The 21,332-nt window shown below is 31.0% G+C and overlaps 2 protein-coding genes and 1 pseudogene across 2 annotated transcripts in view; 1 reads left to right on the top strand and 2 right to left on the bottom strand.

Moving 5' to 3' along the window:
• Positions 1–21,332, top strand: part of LOC18105332 (very-long-chain aldehyde decarbonylase CER1) — a 73,157-nt gene that overhangs the window by 17,053 nt on the left and 34,772 nt on the right. The gene's annotated exons all lie outside the window — the stretch shown is intronic.
• LOC18105331 (major allergen Pru ar 1) lies at positions 1,248–2,193 on the bottom strand. Its single transcript, XM_006375464.3, has 2 exons — positions 1,939–2,193; positions 1,248–1,824 (listed from the first exon to the last, which is right to left on the bottom strand). Exons 1-2 carry the CDS (start codon positions 2,120–2,122, stop codon positions 1,529–1,531), a joined length of 480 nt encoding a protein of 159 aa, XP_006375526.3. The 5' UTR covers positions 2,123–2,193; the 3' UTR covers positions 1,248–1,528.
• LOC18105330 (probable xyloglucan endotransglucosylase/hydrolase protein 8) lies at positions 4,218–5,812 on the bottom strand (annotated as a pseudogene).

Here is a 21,332-nt window from a genome sequence, read left to right as displayed (position 1 = left end):
GTATCTGTGAGCTATAATGACTCTGATGCCAAGTTAGGAGAAAAATGTTTTTGTATGATTCTTATCTGATCAACTTAAACATTGTACATTAGTTTGTATTTATATATAGGAGTACATTATAAAAGAGTAAAAGAAGAAGATAAATGTGGAGCTAATTTAGTTTATAGTTGTACATAATCATAACAGATATTCTTAAGGAATTATAGCACCATATTATGCAGGATTGACTGCAGATCATAAGGAAGTTTTATCTGAAAAACTTCTTGAATAGGATTTTTCTTATCAGTAACCTTAACAATATTGTGACTCTAAGTTTAGACATGCAACTGAAGTGTGTGTGTGTGTGTATTATCTCACCATCCAAAATCTCAGTAATCCAAGTCAATGGATCGGATCAGATGTAGTCGGTTACTCATGAAGCCAAATTCTGACTTGAAATCTCACCAGCAAATGATTGAGGTAGCCCTCATGTTTTGTCTGGGATAGAGTTGTGAAGAAGGAGATCCAGATTCATTTTATTTCCTTTCAGGATAAACTTGCAGATGTCTTTACTAAGCCACTTCCTACTACTTTTTTTACAACTTTTCATTTCAAGTTTCGGGCTGATCCTTCACCCTCAATTTGAGGGGGCATATTAATGCATCTATATAGGAAATATTGTAGGCATACTGTATAGGAAATATTGTAGTTATACTCCTGTGTTGTAACCTCCACCATTACTATTGTATATTGCCCTACACATATATATAAAAAGGGTTGGCTAACCAATAGGTTAAGCCTGCTAATTATTCTCAACTTTAAACAAGTTAGGCATATGTGATATTTATGCACCAACTTAGAGAGGAAGTGTAAAGATTATTATTTTTTTTTATTAAAAAAGAATAATAATAATAATAATAATAATAATAATAATTATTATTATTATTATTATTATTATTATTGATGTGAAAATAACATAAAAAAAATAAAAGAGAAAGTGAAGTTTGAATAAGAAAATCATTTAACCACCCCTTGGTCATATAAATTATTTTCTTTCGTGCATACATTCTATTCGTTGGATTTTACAAATATAAAATCTTTCCAAAAGGATAGTTTATGTGTGCATAACCAGCATGGCAAATGTTTTTGCTCTTCAATATATTATCATTTGATGAAAAAAAAAAAAGGAGGAAGGAGGGAAAGGTCCATAAATTCAAGTGCTCTTTAAGAAAACAGATTATGTATAAAGAAAACCTTCGATACATCGATTCAAAGTAAACACTTGATGACATGGTGATTTTTATTATGTATTTTGAAAACAATACCAATAACATCAACTATTGAAAAGAACTGCTTCAATACAATTAACCAAATGACCACATAATCAAATACTATTAAAGTAATAGAAGATATACTTCTGTACTCTCAATTTTTTTTTGCCAGTAACAAGGATGGAAAATTTACCCAAAGGAAGAAGAAAAGGCAATAACCACACTGCCAAAGACAACCAAGAAAAAGGCCACACACACACACATGGGAATTTTCATATTTAGGCATCTGGATTTGCCAAGAAGTAGGCTTCAACAGCCTTGAACAAGCCTGCGGTCTTTTTGCCATACACGTCCTTGATTTGGTCTTTGTTGATCTCTGCATCACCCTTGATGTAATATGTGCTGGTTCTCTTGCAAATGGAACCTCCCTCAGGAGTTGCCACGAACTTGTGCTCGTAAGTCACCTTTTCAACTGCATCCTTCCAAACATTGGCTTCAATCAAGCTGAAGCTGTAGGTCAAGTTCTCTTCGTCAATTGCCTCAATCTTCTGCTTGGCATAACTGAGATGTTTTCCTGCAAGTGCAAAATCAATTTGTTACTTCTTTGTGCGGTAGATATAGCGAGTGTTATGCTGATTTCAATATAGTTAATATAATTAAAAGTAATTGCAACATATAATATACTAACCTTCAGCAAAAGTGATCTTCCTGATGGCTCCAGGCCCTCCATTTCCTTCAATTATCTCAGAGCTCTTAATGTGCTCTGGTAGAATTTTAGGCAAAAGAGTGTCGGTCTCAAGGCAGTATGCCTTGAAAAGCTTGGCCGGGGCGACAGCAACAGCAAACTCGTTTTCCAAAGTGATGACACCCATTTTAACTTAGGATTCTAAAAGACTGAGAAGGGGGGGAGAGATTTTGTTGATTTGGAAGATGTTTTTGTGATGCTGAAACAAGAGGAGGAGAGGTAGTATTTATAGCATGAAATTGAAGGTTATGTGGTGTGAAAGGATCACATATATGTGTCGATGACCAGTGCTAATTAATTCTTCATATTCTGTTCTTGGTCATTATTTGTTTAAATTAAATAATTTATGTCCTCGTCAAATAAATCACCCTTGAAACCATATAAAATTCTATTTGACTATGTATGCTCTCCAACATTTTGGAAAATCCTAGCACATCAATTTCATGGAAGATAACTATATATTTACGACTTGAACAATTCCAAACTGACGGGAATTTCTTCAGATGGTTTACTTGAGTTGTTTTGTTTTTATATAGTTAAACAAAAAACTGGGTCTTTCAAAAATCAATAATGGAATTAAAAAGATTTTAAGAAACGGAGATTGGAAAACATAAAAGTCAAACTCATGATCCCCCCATATCTACAAGTTTAAAGCTTACAGAGGCGGCCTAAATTATATATTTAAGCAATATTTTTTCCAATTTTATATGTATATATATAGAGAGAAGCCACCGGATGATCATTAGCGAATGGTCAAATGAAGCGCCGACCAATGTAGATAGTATAATAACTTGAAAAAAATTTGAAAAAACAATTTAAAAAATCTAGAAGGTATGTTTTGATAGGCCATCAAATAATATAATCGTCAACTATATAAAAAAAAATATAGTATTCCTTTTCTCTTTTGAGAGAATTGAAAAAGGACTTGTAAGTTGCATCATTTTTAAGAATAATTGTGTAGGCACGACTGCATACTGTATAAATCTCACCACCAAACGATTGAGGTAGCCCTCATGTTTTGATGATTAAGCCAAATTCATAGTCGGTTAGTCCAAGAATGTTTCTTTTAGAAATTGATAAAACTTAGAGCCTATTTGGTTAAAAGAACAAAATCGAAATGAAAATAAAAATTAAATCTAATTTTATTTTCATAGTGGAAGGTGAGAATAAAAATAACAAATGAGAATGATTTTTTTTTTTAATTAAAAGAAGGATATATTATTTTTATTTATTTTACGTCAACTACTTTATTATGCTATTTATTCTTACATTGTACCCTTTTCGTCTAAGTGGCTTTACATTGAAATAATATTGAACACTTTTTAAAAATAAAATAGAAAAATAGAAAATCAAGATACAAGAACTATTAGTGGGTTGCCAAAAAACGATATACTGTAAATCCTTCTACTTGCCTAATTTATCTATCGGAAAGTGTTTTTTTTTTTAAAAAAATATTTTTCATGGAAAGTAAATTTTTAAAAAGTAGATTATTTTTTTATATTTGACAATACCATGAAAAATAAGTTGGAAAATATTTTATAGTATTTAGCTATGCCATGAAAAATAAGTTAGAAAATAACTTATTAATATTTTTAAATATTTTTCAAGTTTATTAAAGAATAGGGATCAAAATTAATTGATGAAAAATTTGGAGGATGAAATTAAAAAAAATTCTAATTTCATAAATTATCTAAAATAAAAAAATAGTCATAAAAAAATAAGGACCAAATCTGACAGAAAAAAAAATTAAAAGACGAGTAAATATCAAAAGAATAGAAACCAATAACAAGATAAAAAAAATTCAATTAAGAAAAGGATAGAAGAAAAACAAATAACAATAAAAAAAAATAAGAACCCAAGATAATATAAAAATCAAGTTAAATCAAATTTTAAGAGACAAAATTGAAAAAATAATAACTAAATAAATAATTCAAAACAAAATATATATAGGTGAAATTTAATATAATCAACATATATAACAAAATATTTTTAAAATCTTATAACTTTTAAAAAATATATTTTACCCAAAATAAAAATAAAACTGTTATTCTACGAAGTGTTTTTCATTGATTATATTTTTATTGGAGTTTAAGAAGATAGAGAAAAACACTTTACAGGATGGACAAAGTACAGGAATTTATATTTGAATTGAATATAAATAATTGAATAAATTAAATAGATGTGCAATAGTGAAATAGAATAGCTGGCAGAAAAATACATTGTGATTTATACCCATCTCAAAATGGTAACCAAGAAAAAGACAAAAAGGAAATAGAAAAAATATATGATGCTGAAGAATAACAATTAACTCATCACTTGCCCATCAATCCCATGGGCTCAATTTGCACTCCACTGGCAGCGCTGGGAATCTTTCAGTGTCTTTGCAATAATCATAGATCACAAGGTTTCTTTGGACCCAGGCACAGTCCATTTTCTGTTCATCTGAGAGATGCCAAGCATCGTATTGATCCCACCAGTATTTAGTCGTTGTTGATACACAGGCAGGGTATGGATCTTCCCATTGACAAGCTTCAACAGTGAAGTCCTTGTAAGAGGACACAAATGGGGCCTTTTTCCAGTCTGTCTTCTCTAGCCCTCCTCTAGTAGCCCAATCATCGGCGTTCCAGATACTTGAAAATAGGTACATGGGCTTCTCATTGGGGAAGAAATTATTTGGTTCTCCATTGTTCTTGGGCACCCTTATTGCTCTACTTTATCAACAAAAAACCTGCTTAGCGTATGAAAAATCCAAGTCAGTGTCACTGTCCATCGAACCCAAGTTGCAAGCAAATCTCTGAGGCTTATTTATTGACTGTTCCCACAATGTTTATCTCTTCCTGCAGTAGCTATTGCTTTTCGTCTCAGAGATATTAAATTGATGTTTTTAAGTGTTTTTTAATGTGTTAATATAAAAACATAATTGTAATATGCATTTTCAATGGAAAAACATCTACGTTACCAAACACACCGGGACGCAACCAGCCCTTTAATCTACTGTTTTTGCCATTTTCTTTTTTGCTTTTGCTTTTGTGCAAGATTGCAGCATGAAAACTTGAATCATCAGGTGCCTTGATCTAGCTGTAGCATAGAATCGAAGGACTTACACTATCTGTAGATTGTTCCAGAGAATGGAATAGGTGTGGAACTCCTCGGTAGGGTCGAACCAAAGCATGTGCCTCCTTTCACGGTTACCAGTACCATTCTTGTATATATTTGTTTGAATCAAATAGGGTTCTCCAGTTCTATTCCCCAAGAACTCAAAGTCCAGCTCATCTCTTGTTGGCCCTGCCCCATTCTCTGTACACATCTGCAAAAAAACAGATGAATCCACTTTAGCCTCCGTCCCTGATAATTTCCTGTACTTACTGTCAAGCTAGAATTAAGTACAAAAAAATAGTTAAAATATTTATGAAGTCTTTGATTAAGCTTCACAGCCATGAATCTTTAAGGCATTTTGAGCGTATGGGGCGGTAGAAGAAAGACTTCCATAATAAGCTGTCATGTCACAACACCTGCAGAGTCACCTCCAACCAATTTCAGCTTCATGCTAAACCACCCAAATCTATATTTATGCTTGGTTTGAAATCCACAACCTGATAATTAAGAAAAAAGTGATTTAATAAGATTGCAAATCTTGAACATTAAGCAAGGAATATATGATACATTCATCCCATTCAATCAATGAACGAATAAAGAACTCTTTAGTTTGCTCTGATTGAAGATTATATAAATGCATAGATATGTGTGTACCTGTTTCTTTGTCCAATGAGAGATATCAGATCTGCCCATCTTCAGATGTTTTAATTTTTGATTTAACACTATAAAAAATATTAAAAAACATTAATTTAATACTTTTTAAATAAAAATTAGTTTACAAAACAAAACTATAACTAAAATATATTAACCATGAATTTGATGTGGAACATTATGCTACAAAACCGACATGGGTATTGTAGGAATTTGATAAAAATGGTGCATGGAGAATTTACATCACAGAAAAGATAAATGGAACACTGAGAAAGCCTGGCTGCCCTCCAAAGAAAATATTAAGGTGGGGTCAATATGTTGTTGCAAGAAGAGGGAGTGATTTTGATTTTTCAGACAATAATCAGAACGTTCTTGGACTTGACATCTGGAATTTTTGAAGCACGACATTGTATGAAGTTAAATTGTTATATAGTAATTCACCGGCCAAATTTGCTCGCCTCGGCTCAAAATTTATTTTATAATTTGAGCTTTTTTAGTTTAAAGAAAAATTGTTACGTGTAAGAATTTAATACATGCATTTAATTAATTAATTTAAAAAATAATTTATATATAACTAAATATTAAAAATTAAATTGGAAAACTGAGAAATAAATACAGATTAATATATTAAATCTCGTGCCATATAAAACAATTTATATTTTTTTTAAGTCATTATATGTAATGATTTTTTTATAAAAAAATAAAATAATTTAAATTTTATTAAAATAAATATTTTTCTAATATAATTCATTTTTTTACTAATCTATTTTTTTCAACAAAAAAACATAGCTTTTTAAGCAATATACTTCATTTAATAAAATCCGAAGGCCATTAAAATAAATATCTAATAGGCTATAAGGGATTCAAAATAATAATAAAAACAACATCCTTTTAATTAAAACCTATTTATTTTATTAATTCAATTTCTTTTTTGGAAAAGTATTTATTAAAATGTTATTTTATGAAGCAAAAAATTATTAGGGTCGTAAAAGAAAAATCTAATAAAACAATAATCGATGGTTTCATTATTAGGTCTCGAATGTATTACAAAAATATAAAAATAATACATCAAAAACATTTTGACTATGTTTTTTTTTGCGATCATGTGATAATAAAAAACAATTGCGCAAAAAATCCCAAAATCAAAATTTAAGAAAAAAAATATATACAAGTCACAAAGGGTTGTAAAAAAAAGTGCTTGTTAATTTTATAAAAAACAACTATAATCTTATTCTTGAAAATGATATTTTGAATTTATTTATTTTCATAAAATTTAATTAGAAAAAAAAAAGTATAATCAAATATACAAAGGCTAGGTGGTTGGGTCTATGTGGCCCAATGCCTGGCCCATTTAAAAAAAATAAAATAAAAGTAGACAATGCACATTATCTACTTGCTTAGTTTCCAATCATATCTAGTTAGGGTTTTTTCGACTCAATAATTTATTTTTCCAACCTATTTTCATTTGAAAACACCTAATAAACATCCTTATAATATCAATAAACTATCTATCAACGCAAAGCACTTTTAAAAACATAAAATCAAAATGGTAAAAAATCATCTCACAACCTTGATCTACTTTTTTTGAAAAGATAAATTAAGGTGAAAAAACACTTCAATGAAAATCTTTCTATTGAATGAAACCCGTTAATACCAAGATTGTGCTTTTTTGTTGTTAGAATATGGTCAATTGACAACTTTTTCTCTCATTTGCCATTTTCGATAATGTTCTCTCTTAGATGTCAAATCTAATAAAAAAATGAATCTATGGATCAAAATCAAAATTCTAAAAACTTTGAGACTAACCACGTATTTTTTGTATGTTTTACATTATTATCCTTTCTCTTTTAATTTTATCTTTCCGCAACTTTTTAAAACTTTATCTCATAGAATTTAGTCATAAAAAATAATTCAATAAAAAACGTTTCAGGATGGAATTTTTTTATTTTAAAAAAGACAAAAATGAAAAGAAAAAAGAAAGAGAGTTGGGAAGCTCTCTAGCATTTCTAGAAAAAAAACATTGCAATCTACGGGCTTTTCAATGTAATCACTTAGTTCGTTTCTGCTGGTTTGGTTCACTTTAACCTAGCAATGGAGGTTTATTCAAACTATAAAGAAAAACTTTTACTAGGAAGCAGAGCTTGCTTTCTTCGAAATAAAACTAGCATGCTAATAACAATGGCCAAGAAATGAGGCAGATTATATTACACAGTGACAAAACAATATCCTCTTCACTATGTCTCGGAGTCTTCACACAGATCTTGCGGGCAACCAGTGGTATACCCTCAAGTATGCTAAAGGATGGAATATTGATAGCCGTTTGATTACAAGTCAAATGCTTGAAACATTGGGTTTTAATGGTGCACATGACATGTAGCAAGTTCATCAAATAAGATCTTTGCCTTCTGCAAGTAGATGCTGGCAGAATCATCAGTCTGTTGTAAATCTTGGAATGGGTCGTGAAGTTGCATAATCCGAGAATTTGAAGGAGAGGCAAGAGTTGTTTCCAGCGTTGTCCAAATGTCATGAGAGGTGTTAGAATCCACAACTAAGTGCAGAACTTCCACCGAGACAGAAGATAGGAGGACACTCATGATTAAGTGATCTTGCTGCTTCCATGACAAATATGCAAGGTTGACAGAGAGTGCTGATGTCGCAGTAGATGCCATATGTGAAGGAGGACATAATGATGTGCCATCAACGAAGGAATACACGCTTTGGCCTAAAAAAACGGTTTCATCTGCATCCTCCAATACATAAAATTGGTGTTGGAGAGTTTTAAAGAGACTACCTGGTGTGTTTTAAGAATAGGTATGATGGCAGCAGTAGTGGATACGCCATAGATAACTGATTGCGCCACAGGGGAGAAAGAAGACCGAAGTGCTGATGCAGCGGCAGCAGATTGTTGAAGTTATACCTTTAGGGTTGTGTACAATATAATTTGGAATGTATTACACATAATAACTATCCGTATATAAGAGTATTTACATGTATAGGGTCTCTTGCCTTAATATATATATATATATATATATATATACTTTTTCAATAATTTCATGCATTAATTTCCACTCTAGTGCTTGCGAGTTTTTTGATACTTGGATTTTCTAGCTGGATATCTGCGCAGGGATGACCAAATATTGTTCAATGGAATTTTATTCTATGTTGGTAGCAAAAAAATTCCAGGAGCTAGCTATCTCCCCATGTGGAGGTTAAATGGTGTAATTATAACAGCTCTGATTCATACGGGTCCGGTGGAATTTCTGTATTATTGGCTCTATCGACTTCTTCATCACCACTATCTCTACTTTCGTTATCATTCCCACCACCATTCCTCCATTGTCATAGAGCCCATACTTGTAAGTCTCCCTCCAAACACCCCCTGGGCCCATGGTGTTGGAGGTTTACAAGTTATTTTAGAATTTCAAAGTGAATAATTAATATCTTAAAGTACTTCTTAAGAAGAATGACACACATTTATATATGGTGTGCATTTGAGTCACCTTGACGAAGGTCTTGAAAGGAGCCATGGAGTTGCATGATGCGAGAATAAGACGGAGAGGCAAACGCTTTCTCAAGAGTGCGCCAAACACAATGCGAGGTAGAACAATCTACCACGAGATGCAACACATCCACAGAGAGAGAGGAGAGTGAAGCACTCAAAATAAGTTGATCTTGTTGCTTCCAACGAAGAAAAGAAGGGCTGGTGGTAGATGAAGAACCAGCAAAACTGTCAAAAATATGAGATGGAGGACACGGCACGGAGCAGTCAACGAAGTGAAAAACACCTTGACCAAGGAGATATGGCTTCATCTGCATTCGCCAATAGAGATAATTTGTGTTTGTAAGTTTCAACGAAACAACTTGGTGGGTGTTTGATAAAGGAACGATAGCTGGAGTGTGTGTTCCCATGAGAGGCAAAGGAACGACAGAGACTTGTGAAGAAGAATCAGAGACATGCTCTGCAAGTGGAGGTTGCTGTTAGGGAGAAAAGATACCACCGGCAGCAGCTTGGGGATGGCTGGCCGGCTGTGCTGCACCACCGGTGGAGAGAGGGAAGTTGGCGGCAGCTGTAGAATCCATGGAGGAAAAAGAGAGAGAGGGCCGGCTGCAAAGGGAGGGAGGGAGAAAGGAGTTCTGACGGCAAAAGGCTCTGATACCAAGTTGAGAATAATTAGAAGGCTTAACTTAATGGTTAGTCAACCCTTTCTATATATATGTAGGGCAATATACAATAGTAATGGTGGAGGTTACCACACAAGAGTATGTGTACAATATTTCCTATATACAATAGTATATAAGAGTATTTACATGTATATCGTCTCTTGCCTTAATATATATATATATATATATATATATATATATATATATATATATATATATATATATACTTTTTCAATAATTTCATGCATTAATTTCCATTAAATTCACAGTTTGATTGTTCAACACTTCACCTGCAACGTGCTCCGACTGACCTCGAGTTCTTAAATTTATAAAGATGATAATCAATTTCCAATTTTGTGATGAAGACACGGTCGTAGTCTCTCAAAAGATTTTTCTCTTCTTTTCTCTTTTTTATATGACATGCATGCATGAATCATTTTAAGCAAGAGTTTTTATCATCTTCCTTCCTTGCTGAAAACCTTGATGGATTCTGGACCTTTCCGCACATGAGAATGTTTTCTCCTTGTAGGAGTCTATCTATTTCTTTTTTTGTGTCCTCCCTTGCCGGACATTTTCATGAAATATTTATACTTGCAAAAACAAACCAACTTGCTCATAGACGTGAGCATACACCACTAAAAAATTGGAGAATAGTAACAAAAACAAATAGATGTGGGCATGCACTAATAACAAAAACATGACAAAAAATGTTTCATAATTATTTACTGATGGAAATTACGATGAAAGATTTTCTTCAATAATTTTTTATGGGAACAAAAACGGAATAAAAAATAAAAATATTTTGTCGACAATTACATTGGTATTTTAATATTTTTAAATTGCTAAATGATTTTTCATTGATGTTTTTAAAATGAATTAAAACTCAAGAGTTCCTCTCATCTTCCAATTTCTTTTTCTTTTTCTTTTTCTTTTTCTTTTTCTTATTCATTATCATCAAAACAACAACAGTAACTATCTTACCCCTACCCCACTCACACATCCGACGTCGACAATACCTCTTTTCTACCCATCTGAGGTTTGATTTCTTCTTCTTCATTTAATAAACTTAGGACTTGGCATTGTTAAATCCTAAGTTTAGGTTATGGTTTTTACCCGATTTGAAGGTAATTTATTTGCTATTTGGTTTATGTGATTTAGGTTTTTATGGGTTTTGTTAATTTTTGCATGTTGGTAATATAGGAAGATTGTTTTTTGAATTTTAGGTATTGTTTTAAATGTTTATTTTTTTACTTGGTTTAGTGGAGGATTATTTTTATTGATGATTTGGGTTCTTGGTTGGTTGGTGGAAAAGTGGGGTAATGATTTATAATTTATAGTTTAAGTATTTAGCTAACTAAGAAAAAGAGATTAGTGAATTTTTGAGATCTTCGTAAAAGAGTTTGTTTAAGTATCAAAAATGGTTTCTTGGTTGGTTAAATAGTTGTCGCACGTGTTCAGCGTTGCGACGATCGTCCACCCACTCAAAGAAAAATGTAATGGTCTATAGGTCTATCTGGCAAATATGAAGATACAAGGAATTCTTGTCTTTTATCAGTAAAAATAGAATGAGAGTTGCCACCTAGTGTTCTGGTCACTAAGAACCCTAACTGGTCTCGGAGATCAGGTACGGAGACTGGTTGCGTAAAGAGAAGGTATTAGCACTCCAACTACGCGCTATCTAAGGTAAGCTACATTGTTTTGTTGTCTGATAAAATCTAAAGTCTTGTTATGGTTTCTAATTGTCGGTATGTCTACGATTTAAGAAAAGTCCTCCTCTGTAAGGAGATCCTTATCTTATCGGGTAAAAACCTAACTGTTCTATGTCGTCAAAAGAAAATACCTTTTTAATATCGGGAATATGTTTTACATATAAATTCGTAATCCTTAATACTAAAACAACACAAAATAAATTCTTTTTTTTTTATATTTTGGTCAATGTTCTCTTGACTTTAATAAACTGGTTATTAAAGCCAAAATGCATGCTATAACATTGTTTTTTTGGTGTATGAAAAACACAATATGATTTTTTAGCTTTGAGACACTTGGACGTATGCATAAAAATATTTATTTCAATTTTTTTTTAAGTTGACGAAAACTAGGTATTTTAATACCGGATTTGTATTTTTAACGACGTAAAAAAATATTTCGATACTAATAAAAAAAGGCGTAAAAATAAGATAGGAAATAGTAAAATTCCCAAAAAAACTGGGTTGGGCTTGGCCCACCCCCTTCTGGGCTGGGCCGGATCCAACCCATCTACTATGGGCTGGGCTGATGTCTCGGCCCATGCCCAAATGGGCTGGTTACTGTGCATCAGCATAATGACCAGCCCACGTTGCATTTTGCAGCAGAACGTGAAATATTAACATTCTGTATACAAAAATGCAAGCGACGCCGGCAAAGAAACAAACGGTGGGGAAGAGCCAGTTACCTGAAGCGGTGGCACTGCTGGTGGTTCGCGATGGCATGCTGTGGTGGCCGGTGGTGGTTGCAGGCGGTGGACAGTTTCTTCCCCCTTGTCTTCCCCTGTTTTTCTCTCTTTTTTTTCTTTTTTTTCTTCTCTTGTTCTTCCAACCTTTCTTCCTCTTTGGGTCTTCTTGTTTTTTCTTTCTTTCGGTCTTTCCCCCTGTCCTTTTCGTGCTCTCCTTTTGTGCTCTCCCCCTCTGTATTTATAGGTAAAACAGAGGGGAGAGAGAGGCAGGGGCGACCACTGTGCATCGACCTCACAACCGCCCAAGTGGTGCATCCCCTCTGTTTTTCTTTACCTCGTGGTAGGCCACAGGTCAGAACTTAGGCAAGTGGGGTGTTTTGGGTCGGCGTCTTTTTGGTGGTTTCGGAGAAAGAGGGAACGAGCAAAGCAGGGGAGAAAAGACTTCTTCTTCCCCTGCCTCGCGCGTCCAGAGGAACAAGAAAGGCTACACTGTCGTTCAAAACGACACCGTTTTGAGCTTTTTGCTTCTTTTTTAATGAATAGTGTATGTAATGACGCCGTTTTAGAAGAAACACACCGTTTCATTTAAAAGGAAAAGGCGGCAAAAAAAAACGTGTCAGAGTTCACATTGGTTCTCAATTTGTGATTTGTTCAATCAAGTCCTCAATTACAATTTTGATTTAAAAATCAATGCAATTGCATCCCTGCCAAAAAGAAAACAGTGGCCCTGAAGTTGGCCGCCATTTTCACTTTGGTCTTGGGTCTTTAATTTATGCAATTTAACCCTCAATTGATCAATAAACTCTAATTTCTTCAATTTGGCCCCTGATTCGGTTTAATTACAGCCCCTCTATTTACGCGTGTTTTTCATTTTGGTCCTTGGTTTCTGATTTCTTCAATTAAGTCTCTAATTGACCATCAAACTTCAATATTTATGCAATTAAGCCCCTGATTTGACCAAATTAACTCTAAAAAATTATAATTTGACCACAAAACTTTAATTTCTTCCAATTAAAGCCCAAATTCACTCCAAAAATCAATTTTTCTTGCAATCAAATTCTCCATAAATTCAATTAAACCTTCAATAAAATTTAATTGAGTCCATAAATGTTTGATTTTGGACTTTTCATCCTCAAATTGAATTTTCTTTGTCAACAGGGCTCTCATCAGTCAACAAAATACCGTAAAATTTTAACCTTTGTAGTTTTGAACCTCCTCAACCAATTTTTAACCATTTTTTTAGTGTTCTAGCATCCTCTTTTCACTGTTATATTTTTTGATACTATTTTTTATTTTTTTGTATTTTTTGAAGAGAGAAAAAAATATGAATTAGGAAATAACCCAAAAATGGGTTATGACAATAGTGAAGTGAAGAGAAGATAATTTATGGTTAAGTTTAGGTGATTGAGGGGGTAGAGATTGTTTTTAGTAATATAATTTATTTTTTGTTGTTTCTGTAAGTAACCTATTTGTTTGGTAGCTAAGAAAGTACGGGAAAAATGAGAAATTATGGTTTTTTTATATGTAGGGATAATGTTATCATTTTTTGCTTGATTTGGATTCCTTAAATGTACTTGTTGTGGAGTAGCACAAATAAAAAGGTGAAGGCTTTTACTAATTTAGATGTGTTATCTATGAAAGGAAATGTAGTAATTGGTTTTTTGATGAAGTGAGATGCTATTTTGATATGGTTATAGAGTCATATTTGAATATTTTAGTTTTTGTTTTATGTTCTCTCTTTGTGTGTTAATTTTCTTAGCATGTTTATTAGAAAATTTGGCAAAATAAAATTTGGCTTATATGAGTTTGAATTTAAATTCCATGAGTATGTGTTGTCATTATGTTATTGTTTCTTTTTAGGTACCATATATTCAAGAAGAAATATGTCTAAGTCTAATAAGAGCGCTACTACTTTATCAAGTATTAGTGTCGGTGATTGTGTTGCTAATATAGATGATGATTATAAGGACACACCACTTAATGTAGAAGTTACCGATCAAGGCTCAACCAATAAGGATAACATAGTAGGAATCCCTACTTTGTTAGGGCCTTTTGCAGACAAAATTATTGCATAATGGAAAGGCGACCATTGTATATAATTAATATTTATCTCAATATTGAAGTTATTTATTCTATTAAGTTATTTTAAGTTTTATATTACATGAAAATAACATTGATGAAATGGTTTTCAAGTTCACCAATATTGAAGTTGCATGTTCGATAACCTCTACAATGAAGTGGTTGTTTAAAGAACCATTGTTTAATAGAGTGAGCTTTATAAGCATCCTGAATGGATGAACATGGTAAATGTTTGATGGAGAAAGTTTAAGGTTAGATAATTAAATAATATCTATTTTGAGTTACTAGTTTTTTAAAATTTGAAAACTAATTAATGTATGAAATCAATTAAGAAATTTTTTTGGTGGGACAATAGCAACAAGGCACTTGTTAAAAGACTGTGGGAAAACCATTGTGCAACTAGGTATGTTTAAACTAACTGATGTTATATTATTATAAACTTGTATTCTTTTATTTCCTTGCCTCTTTTTTGTTTAACAAATTTCTATAACAGGTTGCATGATTTGTGGTACGATACCCATAAACAAGTAATTAGAAAAGTTAGCTCTAACATGACATTGAAAAGTGGAAGAGATTAAACCGAGGTATTTCACAAAGAGTAATTGGGCATTATTTCAATAATTTGTGTCAAAACGTTTTAGAAGGTGTTCTAGATCTGATACACAAAATAGAAATAAGGAAACTATGGTTTTTTTATAACCCAATTTTGGACTCCCTGTTTCTAAATATTTTCAAAATACAAAAAAATAAAATAAAATAAGAAGTAATAAAAAATAACAATGAAAATGAAAATAAAAAAAATTAGTAAGAGTAGGCTAAGAAGGATTTCAAGCACTTGGAGGAATTAAATTGGGATTTTGAACATAATTTGGAGCCCAATTAAACCAATTGAATCCAAGACTGAGAGACAATACAAATTAAGGCCAAATTAAATGACTATTAGGTGAATTTACATAAAAATTAAGTATGAGGACTTAATAGACTTTTGATAGGTCAATTTGATTTAATCATGGCTCCAATTAAAGGTTTAATTAAGTTTAAGAATTAATTTGGGTCAAATTAAAAGATTTAATTAAGTGCAAGGATTTAATTAGATTTTTAATGGGTCAATTTAATTTTACTAGAGACTTCATTGATGAAAAATTAAGATTAAAAGCCTAATTTGGGCTTAATTGAGAAGATTAGAATTTTAGAGGACAAAATTTAATTTCTACAAAGTCATTTGGGTGAAAATAAGGACAACATTTCAAGAAAAATAAAGTTTTGGAGTCAATTAAGAGCAAAATCAAAGAATTTCAAGATCAGGGATCGACTTGTTAGAGGCGCGAGACTTCAGGGGCTGAAATCGATAAAATCATGGGCCAAATTGAAGAAAATCAAATGTTAAATGATCAATTGAGGATCAATTTTTATAAATCCAAAACCAAGGACCAAGATGAAAAACATACTGAAATCAGGGGATGTTTTTGAAACTATACAGGGGTAAAATTGAATTGATTCCTAAAATTCAATTAAAGACCTAATTGAATAAATTGGAAGATTGAAATTGAAAAAGAAGAATTAACCTAATTCAAACATTAAGCGTCAAAACGATATTGTTTCATTTAAATGAAACGACTCGTTTTGATATATATATATATATATAAACAACGTCATTTTAGGAAGCACTATAGATTGTCTTCAACTTCCCGTGAGACAGAATGAATGGGCAACTGCTCTCTCTCTCTCTCTCTCTCTCTCTCTCTCTTTTTGTGTGTGTGTGCAAGATTTAAAACTCGCTCTTTTCTCCTTTACACAAGACAAACCCCCCCTTTACACCTTGTCCTTTGTACTCTTGCCTGAATGAAATAATAACCATTTTGCAGCACTGAACATACTGCTATATAGAGCAAAAAATCCACATCAAAACTAGTTTTCCAAGCCAACTGTTCTTATACTATAATAGCATCAAACGAGGAGATGCAATGGGTGCAGATCAACGACTGAAAAAGGACATGATAATCTTTCAAGACTATTATTTCACCATAACCATATTGGCAAGCTAATTAGAGTACATTACTTATCAAATGAAACATGCTTCTAGCAACTTATCTACCTCCTCGATTATGACCTTTTATCTTTCCCTTTAAAACTCTTTTTTTGTCTAGTAACAATGAGAGATAAATTGACGTTTGATCTATGGGAGACCACATCCTAGCCTATACTTAGAATATCAGAGGGATTAAAAGTAAAATTAGCCCTTTGAATTTTAAAAAGCTTCGTGATGGCTTTCTCCTACCCGATGTCTAATGCAAATCTAATCTTAATGATTACACTAGTATCATGTTCAAAGAGACTTATTTCTTTTTCATCTTTTACAACCTTAGTCAATATCTTTAGTCTATTTTTTAGAGGCCTTATATGTTCCATGAATATAGTTTTCTTACCTTTAAGAAAAGTGGAGGCGCATTTCCTAAAGGCTAATTAGTTTTCCCTTTACGGCTTCAATCCATATATTTGGTCTCTCTTTTGGAGGCCTTATTTGTTTTATAAACATAGTTTTCTTATCTTTAAAGTAAATGAAAACATATTTCATAGAGGTCGATTGGTTTTCTTTTCATGGCTTTAGTCTATATCTTTGCCCTCTCTTTAAAAAACCTTGTTTGTTCAATAAACATATCTTTATTTGAGGCAAATGGGGAAGTATTTTTTTAAGATTAATTGATTTTTCTTTACTGTGACAAATTATTTTTGTTTGATAACAGTGAATACCTCAGTTCTTATAGTGTTTAGAGGTGTAATCATGAGCTTTAGAAAGATAAAAAAAGGATTATGGATTGTCCATCTTATTAATGCATAAACATATTTTAAAATTTTAAGATTGAATATATAGTTTCTAAACTCATGATGATAATTAATTAGTTTCATTAAAATAAAAGGATTGAATTATACTTGATTTTACCTTGAAGGGAGGAATGGAGATTTTCATATGTTATCACTTAACATTTTTTTATTATTGTATTTTATCTTAATGTGATTTATGAATAAATATTTATTTATTTCAATGCTTTAACTATGTGATTTCATATGGTTTTTAAAAATAACATAATTATTCATTTTTAAATAGAAAAACAAATTAGAATGGATAATGATTACTTAATAAGTGAATAAATTCTTCAATCTGATCTAATTTGAACGAATAGAAAAGATACACAACATAGGAAGTAAATTACTATAATTCCATCCATTATCATCCCTACTTCCATATCAAGCTAATCCAAGCAAGTTATATTCATCTTGTTTCATATGTTGTATAACTTGTATTTGTTATGTGGGAAATTACATAAGGAATTAATTTTGATTTAAAGAGATATAATTTGTTCAAATATAGGAATGGATCTTATCAAATCTTACATTTGATATTTGAATAACTTTTAAGTATTAAAACACCTATTTGTTGTAACCCAAAAAAAAAATATTTATTTGTGTAATTATTACTTAATAAACTAAAAAATTCTAGGAAATCATTGTTCTTATCAACACTCATTTCCCAGTTTATTAGACAATTTTTCATTCTAGGACCCTCAAGTTTTTAGTTCATTTTGTTTTGATCATTAAGAGTTTTTTTTTAATCTCGTCCTCAAAAGTTATGTTATCATGATTTTATATTTTGACATTTTTTTTATTCACATACTTTCGTGTGTGCGAGATGTTAAAGAATATTTTGATATTACATGAAAGAACAATTTTATAAAATGGAATTTTAGGTTATTGTTCAAAAAAGTTAGAATAATTACCAAAAATAAAATAAATAAAAAATAAAGCCTTTTCTTCGTGTTTACTATCCAAAGACACGAGAAAATTCACTTTAATGTCTTATTTTTTTTTTAAATTTTTGCATATTTGAATTTTGTTGTTTTAGGTTCTTATATTTCAATCTTAAACTTTAATTTGTTTTCTTTTACATTTCAGACATTGGATGCAGAGGAAGGGGAGATAAAGTTGTTGGAAAAAGGTAAAGGAAAGAGAAATGGTATGGTAAGCCATATTATGAACACAAAAGACTGATTTTGGTGTTAATTGGTTTATTTTAAATAGAATGAAGGTGGTATGTTGCCCTTTAAACATGCTAGAAAAGGATGACTAGGTCCGTAAAGCATTTTTATTCTTATATTAGATTTTCATTTTTTATAGTGATTAGATGATGTTCTGAGGTTGGAATGAGTTTATGGAAGTTTTAAATATTTTAGGGGTGTTTTTTATAAAACAAGTTGAAAATTGTTTTTGTGAATACAAAAAGTCAAACTCTAATTTTTCAATCATTGAAGGTGATTAGATAAGATAATGATGAATGATATGTTGTCGATCTAGATAGATGACATGTCGTTTGATTAATTAAAAAAATATTTGAAAAGACAACATGTTACCTATCTTTAAAAAAAAAAATAGAGAACCGGGCCGTATAGGCCTTTTCCTTTTAGGTTAAGTGAGTGGACTTAGTCTTCTAGGTCCAGTAACCTTGACTTTTTTTTTTTTCATTGGTTTTTTTTTCTAGTTTAATTCTTAATTAATTTCCTCTTTCTCATTTTTAAAGTTGTTTAGTTTGACTATTTTTAATAGAAATAAAAGTTTTGGTTGGTTTCTATAATTTTGCAATACCTCAAAAAAAAATTATTATAATTTATTTTTGATTTTTGATTTTAGATTTAAGATAGATTAGTTATATCTGTATTTTGTATTTATAAAATTAAAATTCATATGTATTTAGTAATCATAGCTTCAGAATAAATAAATAAAATAAAAATAATATCGATGTAAAATGTTTGTATTTGTATTTGTATTTTACTTCTTATTTTTAAAAAATAACATTAAATGTTTAATTAACATTCATAATTTTTTTATTTACCTATTAATATATTTTTTTCAATTCATTGTATTAAACCTTCCTTCCTTAATTAACAAATTTTATGAGATTAAAAAACACATCTATAATATAGTACATGCATATTCTCCTTTTGCATTTGAAATTAACTTGGAATTCCACCAAAAGCGTGGCATGGGTACATTCACTATTACATATACATTACAAGTAGACACGATAAGTATATGTGAATGGCATGATTATTTGGGAATAAATGGAAATGCTTCCAAACTTCTACGAGTATGATTATTCACTCTCAAAACAAGAAGCGTAGTTTTAAGACCCGGTCAGGTGGCCGGTCTGGTCTAAGGCTCGGGTTCTGAATTTTGACCAGATCACCAGGTTGGCTGGGTCAGTTTTTTTTAAATCAAAACGATGTCGTTTTAGTAAAAAAAGCAAAAGTCAACAGGTTTGCAACCGGGTCTTGACTGGGTCGCCGGGTCAATCCGCCGGGTCACACCGAGTTTTTCCTTCCCCCATTTTTTCTTTAACCCGGATCGGTTCCAGCCCCAGGTCAACCCGCCGGGCCGGGCCGAGTTTCAAAACTACGACAAGAAGGGTCATTCGATGTATTCTTTTTTCTTCTAAAAAGTAAATTCATGTCTTGATACCTCAAGTTTTGGAAATTGATTAAATCGACCATTACACTTTAATTTTAGGCACAACAGTTCAGTTTGTAGTCGCCAGGGTTGACCATACATGCTTGACTACAAATTCAAAACACGAGGGTTAACATCTCATATTAATTTATTTTCTTATAAAAAAGGAGAGTTGTAACTCAATTAGTATCACTGTCTTCTCTCCTTTAAGAGGCTTTAAGTTTGAATCTCTCCTTTATAATAACAAAAAAGAGAAAAGAAATCCTAAAATAAATTGAAATAAAGAGGGTGATTTAGCTAATTTTTAAAACTTGAGGGATCACTTGATGGATTTCTACTCCACAAAGAAATATAAAATAGTAAGCTTGGTTCATTATATAAGTGTTTGAAAGCGTGATGGTGGTTATTTTCAAAGTATTTTTTGCACAGAAATATATTAAAATAATATACTTTTTATTTTTTAAAATTATTTTTGACATTAACATATTAATGATTTAAAAATATATAAAAATATAATTAATTTTAACTGATTTATTTTTAAAGTCTTTTTGAAGAAACCAATGTCGAAAATAAAATAAGTAGAGAAAATCCGAGCACCCAATCTAAAAACCACAAAACTCAATTCTCAATAAATCAAATTTTAAAAGATGTAATTAGAAAAGAAATTTCAATTATATATAAGGATCCAAAACAAAAGGTTACAATTAAAAGAATGATGATCAAAATTGAAATAAAGAATAAATTTTATTTTTGATTGAAGGATAAAATTAAAAAGAAAAATTAATTTAACAAAAGGATAAAAAAACAATCAAAATAATTAGGATCAAAATTAAAATAAAAATTAAAATAAATTTTTGATTGAAGTATGAAACCAAAAAGAAAAATCAATTTAACAAAAGGACTTGAAAAAAAAATAATTAAAAAAATAAAGATTAAATTGAAAAAAATAATATATCACAAATTAAAATTAAATAATAAAATTTAAAATAAATTAAGATTTTATAAAAGAGATAAAAACAAAAATAAAATCCAAAGTTAAAATGCGGGCACCGACAATTCTAAAAATTTTGAATAACAGTGTAAGATGAGGAAAAAAAACAAAAAAAAACGAAAACAAAATCACTGTCGGCAACAAACCTTGCCGCAGCTAGCAGAAAAAGCACCCTCACATTTATTGGCACATGTTATTTCTGATGAAATAATTAAAATGAGAAACGACAGCCTGCTCGCATATGTAGTGCCGTTAATTATTAATTGTTAATAATTACTTCCAGTTTTACAATACTAAATACTGAAACGTATGCTTTAATGTTACAATATTACTAGTTTTTCAGTGCTCTTGATGTGTTCAAAAAAACAAAAAAAGTTTTCATAATCTAATTACTTAAAAACTCTTAATGTGAACTCTTTATCTTCTTTT

This window comes from Populus trichocarpa, chromosome 14, assembly GCF_000002775.5.
Source record: "Populus trichocarpa isolate Nisqually-1 chromosome 14, P.trichocarpa_v4.1, whole genome shotgun sequence".
In the NCBI taxonomy this organism is placed as follows: Eukaryota; Viridiplantae; Streptophyta; class Magnoliopsida; order Malpighiales; family Salicaceae; genus Populus; species Populus trichocarpa.
This window is presented reverse-complemented; position numbering and strand designations above follow the sequence as displayed.